Raw genomic sequence first — 19,251 nt, 5'->3', positions numbered from 1 at the left:
CGCCCCTCACCCGCCACTCTTGTTGTCTCGCGGTTACTAGGGAAACCGCTACTAGGCAACAGCGCTATGAGGGGGCGGAAGCTACGACACCAAGCTTCCGGCTCTCCCCGTCGCACAGCGCAGGCACAGCCGCTCCGAGCAGCTCCCGGCCCCGCGCAGGCGCAACTCGCAAAGTGAGGCCAGCACCGCAGAATCCAGGAGCGCCGGGCGGCCTGGCTGCGCCTGCGTCAAGGCTGAGGGCGGGGTCGCGGTTGGGAGCGGGGCCGGCAGGTTTGTGCGCGTGCGCGCGCGCGCGGAGGCGGAGGGAGGGCAAGGCTGGGGGCGTGCGCGGTACCTGTGGCAGCTGTTTACTGCCTGTGTTGGTATGTACGTGCGTGCGGCGTGCTGACGCGTGTGAGGCCGGTCCGGGCCGAGCCCGAGCCCGAGCCCGAGCCCGAGCCCGAGCCCGAGCCCGAGCCCGAGCCCGAGCCCGAGCCCGAGCCCGAGCCCGAACCGTAGCCCGAACCCGAACCGTAGCCCGAGCCCGAGCCCGAGCCCGAGCCCGAGCCCGAGCCCGAACCGTAGCCCGAACCCGAACCGTAGCCCGAGCCCGAGCCCGAACCGTAGCCCGAACCCGAACCGTAGCCCGAGCCCGCGCCGGGCCGGGCCGGGCCGAGCCGAGCCGAGCCGAGCCGAGCCGAGCCGAGCCGAGCCGAGCCGAGCCGAGCCGAGCTGAGCCGAGCCGAGCCGAGCCGAGCCGAGCCTGGACTGCTGCTGCTCCCGGCTCCCGTCCGGAGTGCGGTTGGCCGGGTACGACTGACCTCGCTCTCTGGTGCCACCTTTCTGCGGCGTGGTGCGGCGCGGCCCCTTCCTCCCATCGCACTTCTGACACCTTCGGGGCCTCGAAACAGTGAGGTGGGAGCCTGTATGGTCAGGCGAAGGTTGAAGTTGAGTGGTTTGCTTTGCGATTTAGGTGTGGGGTTTGTTTCTCTACATAAAAGTTCTGAGAGAAGTCAAGTGGAAGTTGTCCAGTGTTAACGGATTTGAGCAATGGTAATTACAAGCCTTGACCTACCTTGAGGTCTTTGGCAGCTGCAAACTGCCACTGGCTTGTTTGGTTACTAAATTTGAATCACGTGTTGTTGTAAATTTTGTGTCTGTACCAATAGCCTGCCTAAAATGAAAAAAAAATTAAGGATTTTCTGTGTAAATCTGTGCTTATTTCACCCCCCCTCTTCTTCCTGATTTTTATGGAGAGTTTGCCTGAAACATCACACACAAACCATGTGTTGCAGTTCGTGCTGATACACGTTGATTTCCCTAAGCAAACAGAATACAATGTTGAGAGCTGCTTGCTTAAACTTCGTTGGAGATCCAACTTTCTTAGCGACCTTTTTTGTTTGTTTTAAGGGTAGAGTGTCTTCATGATGTGTTTTTTCTCTCTCTCATTTGCTTTACACAAACCACACTCAGTATAATGCCATTACAGGAGCTCTTCACAAATCACTTGGTTCGCCATCCCTCCAGAGGAGAATTGGATGCAGCTCTTCCAGCCTTGTTGTGCACAAGCCTCTGAGTTTTCTGTGTGTTTAAGCGAGTCTTGCATTTTATTTGTTTTAGAAACAAGTATAAGAAATCAGTGGTATGTTGGGAGTGCAAATGCATACTGTGTTAACATTTTGATTATGAGAAGGTAATTTAGTTCATTTTTGTTATTTGTAAATGCATTTGTTGCCCCAGGAAGTTGTGGATGCTCCATCCATGTTCAAGGCCACGTTGGACAGAGTCTTGGGTGGCACAGTGCAGGGTGTCCTTGCCCATGGCTGGGAGGTTGGAACTAGATGATCTTAAGGTCCTTTCCAACCCTAACTATCTATGATTCTTAAAAGTAAGTCTTTGAAAGGAAAAACTGATTGGTTTTGAATTCCTTTAAACATTATTATTTGCAGACAGTTGTGTCATCTTAGGTTTGGATGTCTTTGTTTACCCTGAGAACATGCACTGCTTGAGGTTAGATTTGACAGTGGAAGTGAGCTATGCAGGAGAGGTGAATGAGTCTCACTATGAAAAATACCTCCCTGGCACCAATGAAATAAAAACTGGATTTATGTTTGCATTCTTGTTGCTCTGAATTTCCTATTGTTTAGGCTTTTTTCACAGATGTTTGCTGAAGGGCTAATACTGTTTTTTTCTTTTTGAAGCAGTTAAGTGGATTATCAAGTTGGCTTGAAAAAAAGCCAAAGCAAAAACTCTCCACTGCCCAGCAGAAGATGTTTCAAGTTGTTCAATATCAGCCTTTAAGACTAATAACCCAAACCAGTCTTTCTAGCATGTGTTTAAAACTGATGCCTTCAAGACCTGTTGCCTTTGCACAGATATGGAAGTCATGGTTCTCAAGCTATTCTCTTGTTGGAAACAAAAATATTATCCTGATGGGAGCTCCGGGTGCTGGGAAGACAACTGTTGGGAGAATAGTAGGTCAGAAACTAGATTGCCCTGTCATAGACATAGATGATGATGTCCTTGAAACAACCTGGAATATGAGTGTGTCGGAAAAACTGCAGGATGTTGGTAATGAGCAATTTTTAGAGGAGGAAGGAAAAGCCCTGTTGGAGTTCTCAGCATCTGGAAGTGTCATTTCCCTTACTGGGTCCAATCCAATGCATGCTGCTGGCATGCAGCATGTGAAGAAAAATGGAATAGTTGTTTATCTGGATGTACCCACCACAGTCATTATGAGTAGGCTGAAGTCAATGAAAGTGGATCGCATTGTGGGCCAGTCTCCTAGTGTTTCTCTCAAGGACATACTTCAGTTTAGGAAGCAGTTCTACAAGAGGTGGTGTGACATCCGTGTTCTTTGTGGAGGGGACATTACAGCAGAGGTTGCAGCAGAAAAGGTACTTGATGCTGTGAAGAGATACCAAAACTCAGAACTGGAAACTTTCATTTCAACTAGGTCTAGTAGGTCTGGAAGGAGTATGGAAAAAGACTCTGATAAATACTTCAGTGATGTTGTTACGCAGGGTTTAGCCTCTGATGGAGGACTTTTTGTTCCTGAGAAAGGACTTCCAAAATTCACTGCTGGAGAATGGCAGAGCCTAATAGAAGCAACTTATGTTGAAAGAGCCCAGGTGATACTAGAAAGATGTATACATCCTGCTGATATTCCTGCTTCTAAGCTGGCAGAAATTATTGAAACTGCTTATGGAGAAAACTTTGCATGTTCTAAAATTGCCCCAGTCAGGCATCTGACAGGCAATCAGTTTCTCCTTGAGTTATTTCATGGGCCAACAGCATCATTTAAAGATTTTGCATTACAGCTAGTACCACATATGTTTGCATACTGCATTCCTAGAAGCTGCAATTACTTGATTCTGGTAGCCACTTCTGGTGACACAGGAAGTGCTGTCCTAGATGGCTTTAGTCGTCTCCATGACACTGACAGACAGAGAATTGCTGTGATGATTTTTTTTCCTGAGGATGGAGTAAGCCCAATTCAAAAATCACAGATGATTGGCTGTCAGAAGGAAAATGCCTTGTCAGTAGGTGTCAAATCTGATTTTGATTTTTGCCAGACGGCTATAAAGCAAATCTTTACTAATTCTGATTATACTGGCTTTCTTACAGTAGAATATGGAACAGCTTTAGCTGCAGCAAACTCCATAAACTGGGCACGACTGCTTCCTCAGATAGTTTATCATGCGTCTGCATACCTTGATCTTGTTCATCAAGATGTTATTCCTTTTGGAAGCCCTGTAGATGTTTGCATTCCTACAGGAAATTTTGGCAACATACTATCTGCTTTGTATGCTAAAATGATGGGAATTCCTATTAGAAAATGTATTTGTGCGTCCAATGAAAATAATGTTTTGACCGACTTCATAAGGACCGGTGTTTATGATTTAAGGGGAAGAAAACTAACCCCCACTTTTTCACCAGCAGTAGATATTTTGAAGTCCTCCAATCTTGAGCGCTACTTGCACCTGATTGCTAATGAGGATGGACAGCTGGTGACACAATTATATAAGCAGCTGGAAAATCAGGGCCACTTCCATCTTCAGGAAGATCTACTCAAAAAGCTTCAGCAGGACCTTGTGGCTGGGTGGTGCTCTGAGGAAGACTGCCTGGCTGCCATTCACTCTGTGTACAGTACTACAGGATATATTTTGGATACACACACAGCTATTGCTAAAGTAGTTGCCGATCGATTACAAGACAGAACCTGCCCAATTATTATTTCATCCACAGCTCATTATTCTAAGTTTGCACCTGCTATCTTGAGGGCCTTGAAGATTGCAGAAATAAACCAGAATCCATTAAGTCAGCTTCACTTGCTGAGTTCTTACAGCCCTCTGCCTCCAGTCCACTGGGGCCTGTTAGAGACCCTAAAAAAAAAGTGCAATGAAGATTACCAGGTCTGTGCTGCTGATATGAGTATGCTGATGTCCACTATAGAAACCTTAATTCAGAATCATTTTATGAGAGCGCACTGAACAACTGATCAGATGTCCATGGTGTCAGTTGTGATACCTACTTAGCAAGCTGCATGTCTTAAAGTGGTGATTGCCTGGCCTGTGTCCAGTCCGCAGCACACCATCTGCTGTTTTATACTCTATTGTTGAGTTTTCAGCAGTGTTTTTAAGTAGCACGTGTAGTGGTGAAAGGTTGTGAATTGAGAGTGTAAAAGACTGGAATACTTGTTTGCAGATCATACACAGCAGAGACACCAGTACTGCCGGCTTTCCTTGGCAGTACTGTCTCCTTTGCAAGCCTGAAGCATCCTCCGTGGAGGCAGGAAGATAATGAAGTCTGACCTTTCTAAAGCTAATAACTCTTTCTTGTTGCAAGAGCAATGCAATTATTTGGTCAGTGGGTGATTAGTTACACTTTAACTCACATCACTTAGGGCATCAAAACATAATAAGATGCTGTAATGATGTTTGATGTTATTAAATGAGGGTTGATTTCACTACAAAGATTGAAGTAGACTTGGTTTGTTAGTCCTGGAACCATTTGGTTTGCTGGTATGTTATCTTCTTGTATGTTTTTTATGTATTGTGAGGCCAGTGTTTATGTAAAAAAAAAAAAACGTAATTCCCCTGATATTTTCCTGTGTGAAATAGAATCCTTCATTTGAAATTTTTAGTATTTTTGAAGACATAACTATTCTTCCAGTGTGTTGTAGTCTTTACCTTAGATCTTTTCTATTTGAATTTTCACCTTCAGAGTCCTTTCTTAATGCTAGAGAAGAATTTGCTGGTGGTAGCTTCAGGCTCCTTAATTAAAAACCACATTTCACTGTCTATTTACATTTATTTCTTGTATTCTGATTTTTTAGAACATAAGGTATTTCTTTGAGGTCATGGAGTTTGCTTGTTCTAATTACTTCCATTTTTATATTTTCTCTTAATTTCCTTGACATTCTATTATATTCATGCTTAGCATGAATTAGTGTAAGAAGAAATCTTCCCAAAGTGCTTGGCATCTCATCAAGGGAAGTGACGGATGAATTCCAGTGTCTGGAAAGCATGATAGCATCAAAGGTATTAATTGTGTTACCTAAAATAGACCTATGTTAGCAATCTGGTTTTGCTAATGACAGGCTCTTGATTGGTTTGGGGGGTTTTATTTTGCATCACAGAAAAATAGAGCGAGTTGTCCTAGGTTATCGTGTGGTAATGGACAAATGTACTCTGCTAAATGTAGATTATATTTGGCAAAGACATAAAATAATAACTAGATTTCACTAAGAGAAATGTCAAAGTGATATGTGGGCAAGTTTTGAATGGCGTGCAGTTACAGGTATAGAGCTAAGACTCATCAGATGTGAGGACATAAAGCTGTGGGAGGCTGTATTTCCCACCAAGATTCAAATAGGGAGAGTATTGCCAGGAGAGGTGGTAACTGATAACTTCTTTTGCCTTTTTGAGAGGCAGCATCTCCTAGATGTCAGGACTCAACTGGGGCTTTGAACTGTTGCCATAGCCACCAGCTTCCTCTGTGTGTCTGCTTGTACTTTTCGCTACATTAGAGGTGAAGAAGACACCATCTAGCAAACTTTGATAGAATTGCCATTTCTTGTAGTGTAAGGTAGAAGACCCAAGTGTGATGTGCATTTGCCATAGTGAATACATTATGCAATAAAATTAAAAGTAACTGATAACAAAGTGTGATACAGTAGCTGTCTAGATTCTGCCGTTTTTTTGATGTCCTTTTAGGATCTTTCTAGTTTTTTTCTCTGCTCAATCCTTGTTTGCTATTTCCGCAGTAACCTTGGAAAATAGGTTTTTTGTTTTCACAGACTCATAGAGCAGCCCAGGTTGGAAGGAACCTCAAAACATCATTGGGTCCTACCTTTCATGGGAATGGCAGCCTAGACGGAATTATCTAGTAGCCTGTCCAGTCAGGTCTTAAAAACCTCCAGTGATGGGGACTCTTAACACTCTGTTCCAGTGACTGAGTGCTTTCACTTGTTTGTCTTAGGATGAATCTTCTTGTGGTGCAACTTATACCCAGTTCCCCTTGTTATGTCCATGTAGCTCCTTGCAAAGAGAGAGCCCCCATTCGCTTTCTAGCCCCCATTTAAGTACTGGAAAACTGTGATGAGGTGCTCCTGATCCTTGTAACTCACTCAGTCTCTCCTCACAGGGCAGAGGAATTTTTGTAATTTTCCACCCACAGCATGAGAAAGAACATAAGTATGTAATAATAAAAAAACCCCAAAATATAATCTGAGTTCTTTAAAAAAATTCACATAAGCACATTGCCAAAAAAAACGTGGCTTGTGTACGTGGTAGGTGCATGTCCACCTTGGATATGTTTCAGACTGATTCTCACAGTAGTTCCAGTGAAGAGATGTGTTATTTCCCTGAATGTGCTCAGTACAAAACCAGAATTCTAAATCTTGAAGAGGCAAACAAACAAAACAAACAAAAACCCCAAACATACCTAACTGTCCTGACAGAATTACTGCAACAGGAATTGGTTTGAGCATGAGGATTCTGGAAATCCTGTAGTACCTGGTTCAGTGGGGCTTAATGCCATTTGATGTCATAGGGCAATTTGTCACATGCTGTCAGGATACTTTATAGAAATATCTGCAAAGAAGAGCTTGTTTTCGTAGGATGTACCTGAAAGGGAAAAGCTGAGATTCTAAAATGCTAGGCTAGAAGTCAGAATTCTGCCTTGAGTTAGCTCATTATTAGATAAACCAGCCAGAGCTAAACTAGCAGAGGATTTATTATGGCATGACTCAATATTTCAAAGTTTGTGGCAGTAACTCACGATGGGTTTGAAGGAAAAAGTACTAGTAAAATTTCTAGTGCTATTTTCCATTACAGCAGTTGATATGAGCTGAATAAGTAAAAAAATGAGCAGTCGTTCTTAGTTACAGGCTTTCAATGTATATTTGGTGTACAAAGGTAGTGGTTAAAGAGTACATATGGTATTAATCTATTTCCCAGAATGCCTAAGGGCTTTTACAATGCAGTATCTACTGATTTTTAAAAATAATTAATTAATTTCTGGGCTTTCTTATGACTTCAGTGAACTACTTTTGTGCACCACATCTGCTTGTGGATTCTAGTAGTGGGCAGTATAAAAGCTGCAGTAATGTGATCCTGGATGTGCACAGTATGTGTGACCAGGTGCTTCTGCTGTGTTGTGGTAGCTGTAACGTACAATCTCTCTGGCTTGCCTTGTCCTGCTGGGCCTGGAAGAATGGAAGAGAAGGAAGGAGTTTCAGGTATGCTCAGTGTAGCTGACTTGGGGGCATAGGATAGTGAGGGAAGCAGTCCTGCTTTCACATCTCAGTTTTTGTGAATGTCAGTCAGCAAAATACTGTGGTCAACAAACACTATGTTGTTGATACACTTTTTCCCCCGCTCTATCAGTACTATGGAAGATTCAAAGGGCATTAATGATTAAGACTGGACACAAGTGCCAGTTTTTTTGTCTTTTGCAGACATTGTGTACACCTAATGTTGTCATGCAGCATTTTCTGTTAACTTGTTAGGGCAAAATGGTGTGCTAATGATATACAAAAGCAAATCTACATTAGAATTATTAACAGGATTCTTTATGCCATTCAGGCTTGATGTATACACAGTTTGTTACTATTTTTCTGAAGGTAGGATTTTGCAGTCTAAATCAATATAAGCCAGGTTTACAGAGAGTGTGGGCATGCCTACAGACGCATTTCCACCGGCTTTGTTGACCTGCAATAATAGCATAGCTATAGTTAAGCTATTATTCCTCTGTATAGATAAATATTTGCTGGACACTGATACTACATGAATAAAACTTAGGGACAAATTAAATGTCTATATTTGCACTTTTTATTATAAGAATATTTAGATGGAAAATACTTCTGTTTTGCTTAAAGATTCGCCAGCTGCTCATTACTTGCTTTTAGTCACAGTCCTGCTTCTCAGGGTGACAGAGATTGATTTGAGGTTAAGGGGGAATAGAGCAGTTAGGGATGACTGCAGAAGATGATAATTCTGTTTTTTCTTACTATGTGGCAACTTAGAACTGTTATTTCTGTTTTTGAGGTGATGAAATATTTTAGCAAACAGAGCTCTAAAGATTCTTGTTTTTCAGGAGGTCAACTTTGCTCTTCAAGGACATCAAGAACACATTGTTATTAAGCATATCATGTTTGGCATGCCTGAAATATGCATTAATCATTTGTATCCACTGTATTTTTAGTAAATAAATACTGTGGGATCCATCCTGTAGCACTTTCATTGCAAATATATTCCTAAATCCTTATCAATGTGACACCACTAAAAGGAGTAGTGGTTTCAGGTTTTGATAGTAAATCTTGAAAGAGGTGGTCTGTGTTTACTTGAAAATTAGTTGTAAAGTAAATGATCTAGTAATTCACTTTGCTGAGACTGACAGATGTTTACATAATGTACATCATCCTGGAAGGAAAGTATGTATAAAAAAATAAACTATCTTCAATCATAGCAAATGTCTAAACACTCTGTTTATGTTGTACCACAGACTTGTCTGGTGCTGCACAGAAAGTCTGTATTCTGGGGAATTAATATAGAAAAGGAAGTCTCCGACAGTTTAAGCTTTCTTAGTCACGTTTAGTTCGGTGGAGGGATGAGCTGGTTGCAGAGCAACTTTGTTGGAATCTGTTGGAATATGATTTTGGGATCACGGGTTTAAAAATTACATTCCAAAGTAACTTTTTAATGACTTAATATTTAAGTTAATTATTTAATTTCTTAAATTAATAATAAGAAATGAGTAGTTCATTTCAGTGAATTAACGTGAACAAAGTTAATTGTGGACATGTACGAGCAGCTTGAGGGGAATTTGAATGTTCTATATTTTTCACAGTGGTCTTAAGTATGCTCAGCACACTTACTGGAACTGGGAAGCTGTCACTTCAACAATTCAGAATGCAGCAATCTAAAAAGACATCAATCTTAGTCTTGCTCTCCAATTTAGGTAAACTTCTGAAGATTTCCTGGCATGGAGGTAGATCTAAGCTGCTTGTGCCGTTTACATGAGAAGATTTTATTCCCTGGTAACTATTTAAGCTGATCTTTGGCTGCTTTCATAACAGCACAGGAAATAAAATATTTAATAGGAAAATTGTTCAGCAGAATTAAGGAAATGCCTGATTTACTTGTTATGTACAATACCATAGAACATCTAACCAGGCAGAGGAACCACACTGTTTTCCCTGCGCAACACAAGAACACATTTTTCATTAAAAGCATATCTCAAACTTCATAAAATCGGTTATATAGCACAGGAATTGTTGCTCTATGATTTTATTTAGCTATTTAATCACTGGTACTTTACCCTTAAACTCTCAAATAGTTGTGTTTTGTTTTTTTTAATAAGTTATTGCTATAGCAACATGTAGTGAATCACCCCCAGATTTAAAATTCATCATGACGCTAATTGAGTATCTCAAAATATATATCTGAAAAGACAGCTGTGACTGAACAGGTTTGTTACCTGAGTTCACACACGAATTGGTTCTTAACCGTGAGTTTAACACAAAGGAAATAAAAGGCTGCTCAAATCTGTGGTGGCACAAAACTTAAATACTAAGGAGCCACTTGAAGAGGATAAGGTGAATTGCTTGGTTGGGAGCTGTAAACAGTCCGTGTTTCCCTGTGGCCTAAAGCGGCCTAAAGCAGACCTATGTGTCTAGGAGCAGAGGATTGAGAACATACTTAGCAAGTAGAACTATTTGCTGTAGGAAATGCTGACTTTGACCAGTGTCTGGAGATGTGCACGCTTAACTGAACATGAATTTTCAGCATGCCTTGTGGCCAAAAGAACCAGTGAGATCCGCAGGTTTAGAAATGGGAATATTGTCAGGGAAGTAATATTGCTGTCTGTATTTGACTTTGGTGTAACCTTTTGGAAGAAGGCTGTGCCCAACTCCAACAGTCACAATTTCCAGTAATGCTGGGAAATTGGATAGTAGAGAGTCATGAGAGCAATAAAAGGATTAAAAAGAATCAATGACTTGAGAGTCTCAATAAGCAGAATCTATTCAGTTTAGTGAAGGGAGAGAGCCTAGAAGAACCATCTTTGGAGCAAAAATTTTACAATAAAAGTCTGTTCCATCTAGCAGAGAAAATCATCCAAGATTGTAAGTAAAAGCTGGACATGTTTCAAGAAGAGATAAAGGCATGGAAGGGAATGGTAAAGGTTGCTCTAGTCTGGGTGTGTTAGATAGTTACTTGAAAAGATATGATTTGATAGAAGGAAGACTAAATCAGATCGGTTATGCAAGAGGTCAGACTAAATAATCCTGGCAGTCTCATTTGGCTTCCACAGGAGTAACTTGCATGCAAACAGAAGTATGAACAGTATTTGGCAGAGGTTTGAGTGCTAGAGATTGTGAACTCATTTCAGTTCTGCCGTGGCATTGTTATCAGTAGACAGAACAAGTTGTGTGCTAAATAGGCTGCTGGATGTGTTTAGCCTTGTTCTTTCTGTCTCTAGACAATTTCAAATGGACTACTAATGCACACCCTGACTTGACTCATGGCTATGAGGGTATGGCTCATTAGTTTTAAATTTCATTATACAATATGTGTTGTGATTGTTTGGGCAATATATGCTTTCATTATGAAAATGAGGCAAACACACACAGGAGGAAAGTGCCTATGCAAATGTCAGCTTTATTGAATGCAGCTAATTATTATTTATTTTTCCAAGCTTTTGAAAGTTAGAGATCTTTTGAAGTTTTATTAGATGCTTCTGGATCCCTTCTTACCATTCTTGTTTACTTAGCATTTCTGTCTGCTTTCATGAGTGAGTTGCAATCAAATGGCCATTTTCAGTTCATTTTCAGCTCATAATAAGATCTGTATAAGATAAATAGAAAAATCCAATGTTTCCTTTGTATAGTTAAACTCAACCTTTTATATACCAACCAAAGGTGCTCCATAAAGCTCCATAAAGAAGGTAAAGTGTGCTCATAGCACTCTGTTCTAGAAATGTATTTTGAGAGAAATGAATTTTCTATACATTTTAGAATAATTCATTAGATTACATCTAAATTGCATATGTGGCAATCTGTTTCTGTTTAAAATGCTAATAAATGCATCCCTTCTCCTAATGAAACTAGTGCTCCCGCATGATTAATTAGCATTGTACACAGATGAGGACAGGAAAGCCATATTCATGGTCGTTTTCATCCAGAATGGTTAATAAAAGAATACTCCGCAGTCCTGAAAAGTCATGCACGAATAGCTCATTTCTGCAAAAGCAGTGTTTTCCAAGTAAAAATGTAGTTTAAATTACCTCGAAGCGTTGTTATATACAGCTTTTAACCACAAGATGGCATTCCTAACAGAAGTTTGCTAGAAGGGTAATTGCTTGCAGGTTTTGAAGGGCTCTAAATGAAAGGCTGGCATCAGCATTTGTAATGTTATATGAGCTTTTTTGTATTTTCCATTTTATAAAATTTAATCAACAGCAATTTAACTAGGAAGCCTTAATGATAATTAGATTAATACTCAATGATATGTGGAGTACCCAGAAAGATGGGATGGTTCCAGGTCAGCGAAACACCAGATTAATTCATGGCGTTATATGCTGCTACAGACTTTTCAGCTGTAACTCTTGAATAAATTTTGCTTTAATATAAGAATAAAAAAATATTTTAAAAAGCAATTCTTTCATATTTTAATCAAGAGCAGAAATAAAACCATGGTCTTTTATGCTATACTCAAGTGTTTGTGGTTTCAAATATGGTGCAGCATACGGGGCTTGTAGTGAGTTTTGGGATAAAGAAGAGCAGATAACAGTGTTCACAGGAAAAAGCAGTATAAATATTATGTCTTGCTGTGCATGGGAGGGTTTTTCATAGCTTAATCTTAAAATGACCAAGCAATGTATTTTCAAATGCTGGTCATCCAGGTTGATAACAGCCCACAGGCAGCCCTGCTTTCTTTCTGGCTTTATATCTTTTTTAGTTCCTTGTAATCTTTGCATGCTAAATTCAAAACCTTTTTATTCTTTGTCCTTAAATACAAGTATGAAGGGAGCACAGTGCAACCTACTAAACCAATGCGAGTGCATGAGATTTTATGTAACACAGACATGCATATTATACTTGCTTTCCCACCCCACTCACCCCTGTGGTTAAGGTCCTGATCTTACTTTGCTCATTTTTGCTGACTCTGTAAGATCAGACCTCAGCTAAGTAATCACTTTAATTTTAGCTAGTGACCTAGTTGCATTTTGGTGTGGGGAAAAAAGGCATTACCTTCAGTTTGTGCTTAAACAAATACAATGTAAGTAGTGGAATTTTTTCAAGTCTATTTCAAGTCAACAGAAAGGATTATGATAGACTCATTTTCTTCTCTTTGTTTTTTTTTGTGGTAGCAAAACTTCTGTTACATCTTTTCTAATGCATGTACACACTTACTGCTAATCCTTCTGCTCCATGTGCTGCCCCCCTACTGATGCCCAAGTCCTCTGCTTTTGGTTCCTACCGTTTAACACAGCTGAGAGGACAGAGTAGTGGCTACATCTGCTGCTGACACTAATGACAGTCTTTGCCGAGTGAGCGGGCACTGCTTTGACATTAAGCAGATGTTCTTCACCTTAACATGCCATTGTACCTCTATTGTCTCTCAAAGGTGGCTATGCAAAATAGAATATGAATTTTTTGTTTGCTGAAAGCAATAGTTGGTAAAAAAAGCACTTTCAGAATGATCAGGTTGGTAGAACCTGCCTGCTGGCACAGGGACTGCAGAGGCAAACCTGCTGCGTTAATAGTATCTCGTGTTGAGTACCAATGAAATTTGAGGGCCTGAACATCTCCCACTTGCTGCAAATTTTAAAGAAATGTGGTAAAATGAAAATTACTATCTCAAGGTTATGGAAATTGCAGTACAAAGTTTTGCATAATAATTATTCAGTGTTGTTTGATTTATTGCTGTTAGCTTTCCAATTAAGTTATACACTGAATATTTTTGGTAGTAATTAGGCATAGCCGTAGGTGAGTAGATGGGGACAGGATTCCACTGAGAAGAGGAAGAAGCCTGTCCCACAGAGGAGATTTTAGAAAAAGGGAAAAACAAATGTACTGAGGAAAGAAACATTCCCTGTTCTCAGAGGCTGATGGGTGTCATGTGGAGGGGGCTTATCGTGAACGTCAGTCTGTAAGTAGAAATATACGCAGCCAAACAAGTGAAACAGGTTAACCACGGTGACAGCAAGGGTTCCGGGTTCCCCAAAATGCCATAATGAGTAGGGTGCAATGAGCCCCACCAGTAGCAATCAGTGATCTCAGCCATTGCTGATGTTGGTTCTGGGACATCTCATGATGTCTAATCCCATAGATGGGTGCGCCAGCTCCCATAAATGGGGAAAATAAATGACACTGACTTTGTCCTTTTGCCTGAGGGTCTGTCAGTTACGTGACAGCCACTATAAATTCATATAACCAAGCACTTGCAGGTAACATTGTCAGGAAAAAATGGCCATACTGATTGCTGACAAATAATAGTACTGATGCTTCATGATGGATCTGCAAATTGCTTTGCTAGTACAAAGCACATCAGGGGCTAATTTGGTGTAGTTTAGTGTTTGCAAGTGATAAATGTTTGGAATTGTGTATTATGTAACTGCTGCTTGATGAGCATAGCTATCAGTGTGAACTGGGAAAGGAAAATGTGATAGTGGGAACTATAACCACAAGTATTATCACTTCCCATAAGTAACAGACCTATGCCTAGGGCAGGCAAGCACAATGACTGACAGAAGCTGTGTTTTTTCATGAAAGGGACTTTATTGCTCTAAATGATTTATCAACCTGGATTACAATTTTTAATGAACTTTTTTCTGGAATAATTGTGCTCCAAAGGAAATTAGTTGTTTACCTTCAATAGATGACCAGGTTTGCCTATTGAAAAGTTAGATTTATAAAGGACTTCTGTGAGGTTTTTAAATAGGTGGGATACAGAGGTCGTTATGCAACATGAGTAATTGCTTACCCAAGTCAGTAACATAGAGTCTCTTTCACTGCTTCCCTTTCTCTTCCTCAGCCTCAGAACTCCAGAAATACACATTTTAGAAAATTATCAGATACTTAAGTGTTTAATATACTTCCAAACAATATATTTTTACTGTATCTGTGATCACGAAAAGATGCTGGATTCTCTGAATTTATATTGGATGCTGAAGATACACTGATGGTTACCGTAAATGGAAAACAAGTCCTTACCTACTTTACAAAAAGGAAAAAGATGTTACATTTTCAAACTGTTAACACTCACTTTTAAGTCCAGATTCCAGGAAGTGTGCAACACCTGAACTGCCAGCATCTCTGTTCCTTGTGCTCCCAGGGTCACTGAAGGTAGAGCTTTTACTTTCTTATTCGTTTATATAATTGTGAAAAGAGTTAGTTACAAGATCCCTTCCTTCTCAATGGCATGTGAATATGAAACAGACACAATTGTCCGCTCTTGTTACTTTTGCCTGACACTAGAATTACTTTACAGAAGATAAATCAGACCTCATATACAGACAAGCCGTTTTCAAAATGCAGAGTGGCAAAGCTGAGCAGGAAGATTTGAGTGCAAAGTGAACTTGCCAGAGCTGGTATAAAAGCTGGATGAAAACTACTTCACAAACTACTAAGATTTCTGTAGTGCCCAATATCCCAAAGTGTTCCTCATTTCCGCAAGGCACAGCTGACAGCTGATGGGGGGAAGTGAAGAAATATAAACTACATCTCTCTTCTTTTTAAATCCATCCGAAATAAAATGTGCCTTCTGTGAGCAGTTAGCTTGTGGTGCTAAGCCTACAGGGTGAAGAGCAGTCCTCCCACCTCCCACCGTGGTGGCTGTTTGGTCGGGTCAGGGGCAGCAGAAGCATCATCTTCAGCAATGAGGTTTTGTTCCTTGTGTTAATTGCATGACGTACTCCATAAATCAAATTGCCTATAAATGGGACAGCCTAAAAGTAATTGTGCAGCTGAGAAGCTGGTGAGTTATTGTGCCTTATGTGGCTGTGTGGGTAAAGACCAAAAAACACAAAAATTGGTCTCTTTAACCTTCAATGGCCCTTAATTTTCCCCCAGTGAGTTTTCTGTCACTTTAATTTAAGATGGGTTTTGATCAACTTATGAAAGTAGTTTCATTATGCAGTTGGTTCTTGTTCCTTAGGAACAGTTGCCCAGACTCGTGTTCCTAAATCCCTTTCTGTATGCTTTTGTGTTTCCTTTGCCTTGTCTCTTTTTTTCCTTCTTTGCCAGCTGCAGTAGATGTTGTTAGTGAGGATGCAGTTTGTAGAATTCAATTTAGGGGCCAGATAGAAGAAATAAGCCACATTTGGAGTGCCATTGAGACCACTTCGGTAATTCTTTCTTGGTTTGAAAAGCAGATGTGTGTGTAATGTCCTCGAATTCTTCACCATCACACGTTATCATAAAGCCATTTCAGCATAACTGATTTTTAGTTTTCTAATTCTTTTCACAGAAGAATCTAAAATCAATCTTTGTAAATTGAACTCTAGTTTACAACTCAAAATACCAGAATCATAAAATTTAAAAAAGAATAATCTTGTAATAAGCGTTTCGTAGTTAATGTAATTAAGTTCCTTTTGGGCTGATGCTGGAACTGCAAACCAAGAGGTTTATTTCCGCACAGGAATCAGGTACCCTTTGGAATGTTCATATTGAAGTTGTGTGAACTGTGTTGTTATTAACTCTCCTTTTGATGGCTGTCTGATGGCAGGATTTTGCAGATTGCCATGAATTCTGAGCGGAAGGAAAGTGTGTGCACACAGCAATTCTCAGTGGAGAGGAAAGCCAGAAGACATTATTATGTTGTTGTAGCTTGACCTAAGAGGAGGAGAGGCATACATTCGTGAATGTGCTGATATTTGATAAGCTGATAGCTTTCTCAGAAAACTTGAAAGTGGTGATTTTTGCAACGTTTCTTTTTGTTAGAACTGATTAGGGGGTGTTGGGGTTTTCTTCCTGCTTTCCTCCTCCCCACGTTCATAAATGAGTGACACAGAAGTTAAGAGCTATTTCAAAATTAGACTTTGATAGGTAGAAAGTAAGAAGGGGGGAGAAACAATGGCAAAAATCAGATCCAGTGAATAGTCAGAAGCTGAACACCATTCTGCCAGATGTGTGTGAATTAATGCCCAAGACTGAAATTCTGACCCCTTAAACAATTCCTTTGAACATGGCCATGACTAAACCAGGCCACCCCTGGCATTAAAATCTTGCTGTAAAAGTGGAGCTGTGGTTTTCTTGGGAAATCTCTGTAAATTCAGCATGCTGTCCAGCTGAATCTTGAAAGTGTCCAGTCTTGGGGAATCCACCACTTCCTTGGGGAGATTTTTCCAGTGGCTGATTGTTCTCAATGTGAAAAGCTTTCTTCTTGTGTCTACTCAGAATCTCCCCAGGAGTAACTTGTGCCCATTACCCCTCATCTTTTCCATGTGACTCCTTGTAAAAAGGGAGTCTCTGTCTTCTTTGTAGCCACCCTTTCAGTACCGGAACATACAGGTACACAGATGGTATGTCTATTTCAGTTTACTGTGTGCACGGACTATCATGCTCACAGGATCATTGTGAAAGACATCTTGACGGATGCATCTCAGATCATGTGTTGAAAGAGAGGTGTGTCCCTGGAGGTACCAGTGTACTGCACCAGCAGGTCCAGGTGGGATCTGGCCTATACAGTTGTCCCTGCTACACAGTGCATGTAAAATGTCACAGAGGGACCTCATCACCTTCCTGAGCCCTGCAGTTAGGCTCAGGAATGTGGCACGGTCCATGGCTCAGGGCTGTGGATGGCCTCTACCCCTGGCTGGGTTTGTGCAACACCATTGCCTGACCTAGGCTCACTGTCATGGAGAAAGCTGTTGCTGAGCTGTGAGACTATGTAAACTGAGACCGTGCAAGATAGGGAAAGTAAAACCAGGCAGAACTGCAAGTGCTAAGCTGCCGAGTATGTCTTGGGGGCTGGGGGACAAAATACTGACATGGGATCTATAAAACCTGAGGGAGAAAGCAAACAAAAAGCAAAAAAAAGATGGCATGTCTGCAGCTGAGGACTTGTACTGATTTACTGGGGTATTTTGGCATGACTGAAATACTTCTCTTACTAAATATAAAATCTGACACACCAATAAAAACCAGCAGAAACCACCTCATATGCTTTTTTCTTCTTCCTCTCTCTCCCTTTTCCTTTCCCATATACTTTTCTGCAGTGATCCTCATCTCCTCTTGTCAGCTCCATCCTAACCTGTCCGAGTGATGCTTCTCCAGTCAGCCTTTGGTCAAAAGTGCCTCTTATCACCCTTTACTGCTTTGGTCTCAAGTCACTTGGTGAAATCACTTGAGTCATATAACTCTGAAGGCACACTTGGCACATGGTGCTGCACTCTCAGTGCTCTTGACCCCAATGTCCACACTGTAGGGCTTGGTGTGGTGGCCCTGGAGGGTTGCAGTGGCCAGCCAGCCCTCTGGCTACCTGTGCAGGTGCCCAGCTTGGCACTAAGGCTGAAGAGCCAGAGCAATATTATCAGCCCTGATGTGCATATCCAGGGTTCGGGTAGGGACTAAGGACAAAAGAGACTGTGCTATTGCTTACACAAGCACCCAGGTGAAAATTCCTCTGTTTTCCAGTCATGGCAGTCACCAGGGCTGCTGGGGCCTGGCACAGGTTCCCCCTTGCTGCCATGGCCAAAGGCAGCAGCTGTCTCCAGAAGCGTACCATGTTTCAAATGTGGCAGAAGTAGACTCTCAGCTGCCTTCAAATCCTTCTGATGAAAGAAGTTATCTCATTTGGGAGTGCCTAAATGGCTTTATAGGCTTAATGCTTGGGTATATAATGTGTATAACTGGATGTCATTCAGATGCAGCAAAGCCTTATTGAACTTGTGTTGGTTTTCACTTGGTTCAGACATGGAAGAAATGTGTGTGCCATCTGGCACATGCTCTGAAGCTCCTTAAACCTAACTGGAGATGCTGTGTTTTTTGTCTCTGCATATCCTTCATAAGAGGCTCATTTCTGCCAGCATCATATTTTGTGTTGCCAATCTCTTCATCTCACTCTCAAACAAGGTGATTAAGCAAGCAGAAGGGCATTAGACTAAAAGGGACCACTTGGATAGTTCAAGCCAGACTGCCTGTATACGTTGGTTCCATCCATTTAGCTTCTGGGGCGGGTGGGCTGTGGCGGGGTGGTGTTTGATTATTTGGGTTTGTTTGCATTTGTTGTTGTTTTTTTAATGAGGTTGCAAACACAAAATGGTCGGCAATTCAGTGCCCCTGTAATGGCAGTTCTGAGGACCAGGTTAGAAATGGGATTTAACTCTGATTTTGCCTAGAGTATCCTTTCTGGCATATAGTGAAAATTGCATTTCATTCACTAGTTTCAATCAGACCAAAAATTGATACATTTTTTATTGTAATATATAATTAGATTGTGTAGATTTCACCTGTAACTTCAAGTGCATGAATGATGCTCACTACTTTCCAACTGATATTTAAAAAAATATCTCAAAGGTTGGAAAACAGAAACATTCAGGGAAATAGAGATATGACTTGGTACTTGAAGTGGTTAAGAAATTCCCTCAGAGTATTCTTAACTAAAGAGAGGAATTAACAAGTGATGGAAAAACAACCAAGTGGTAGGGACAGAAGATGGGGAAGTGATTGTAGTGTTAGGAAGAAAGGTCATGACTCATTAATGTAGCAGAATTGTTTGAAGATATTAATATCATGGTGTACAGGGAGAGTGCGATAGCTTT

At 41.0% G+C, this 19,251-nt stretch overlaps 1 protein-coding gene across 1 annotated transcript; it reads left to right on the top strand.

Moving 5' to 3' along the window:
- The first annotated feature begins 1,889 nt into the window (after positions 1 to 1,889).
- Positions 1,890 to 5,857, top strand: THNSL1 (threonine synthase like 1). The gene has a single exon (XM_061351423.1). The coding sequence runs from the start codon at positions 2,250 to 2,252 to the stop codon at positions 4,470 to 4,472; it is 2,223 nt and encodes a 740-aa protein (XP_061207407.1). The 5' UTR covers positions 1,890 to 2,249; the 3' UTR covers positions 4,473 to 5,857.
- Positions 5,858 to 19,251: the final 13,394 nt, after the last annotated feature.

The sequence above is a fragment of the Neopsephotus bourkii genome, unplaced genomic scaffold, assembly GCF_033783945.1.
Source record: "Neopsephotus bourkii isolate Nb327-2 ecotype Australia unplaced genomic scaffold, CSIRO-AGI_Nbou_v1 NB_53, whole genome shotgun sequence".
In the NCBI taxonomy this organism is placed as follows: domain Eukaryota; kingdom Metazoa; phylum Chordata; class Aves; order Psittaciformes; family Psittacidae; genus Neopsephotus; species Neopsephotus bourkii.
The sequence above is the reverse complement of the archived record's forward strand: the minus strand, read 5'-3'. Positions and strand labels throughout refer to the sequence as shown.

Coding starts and splice junctions, on each gene's coding strand:
- THNSL1 (XM_061351423.1), top strand. CDS start 2,250: ATGTTTCAAGTTGTTCAATATCAGCCTTTAAGACTAATAACCCAAACC.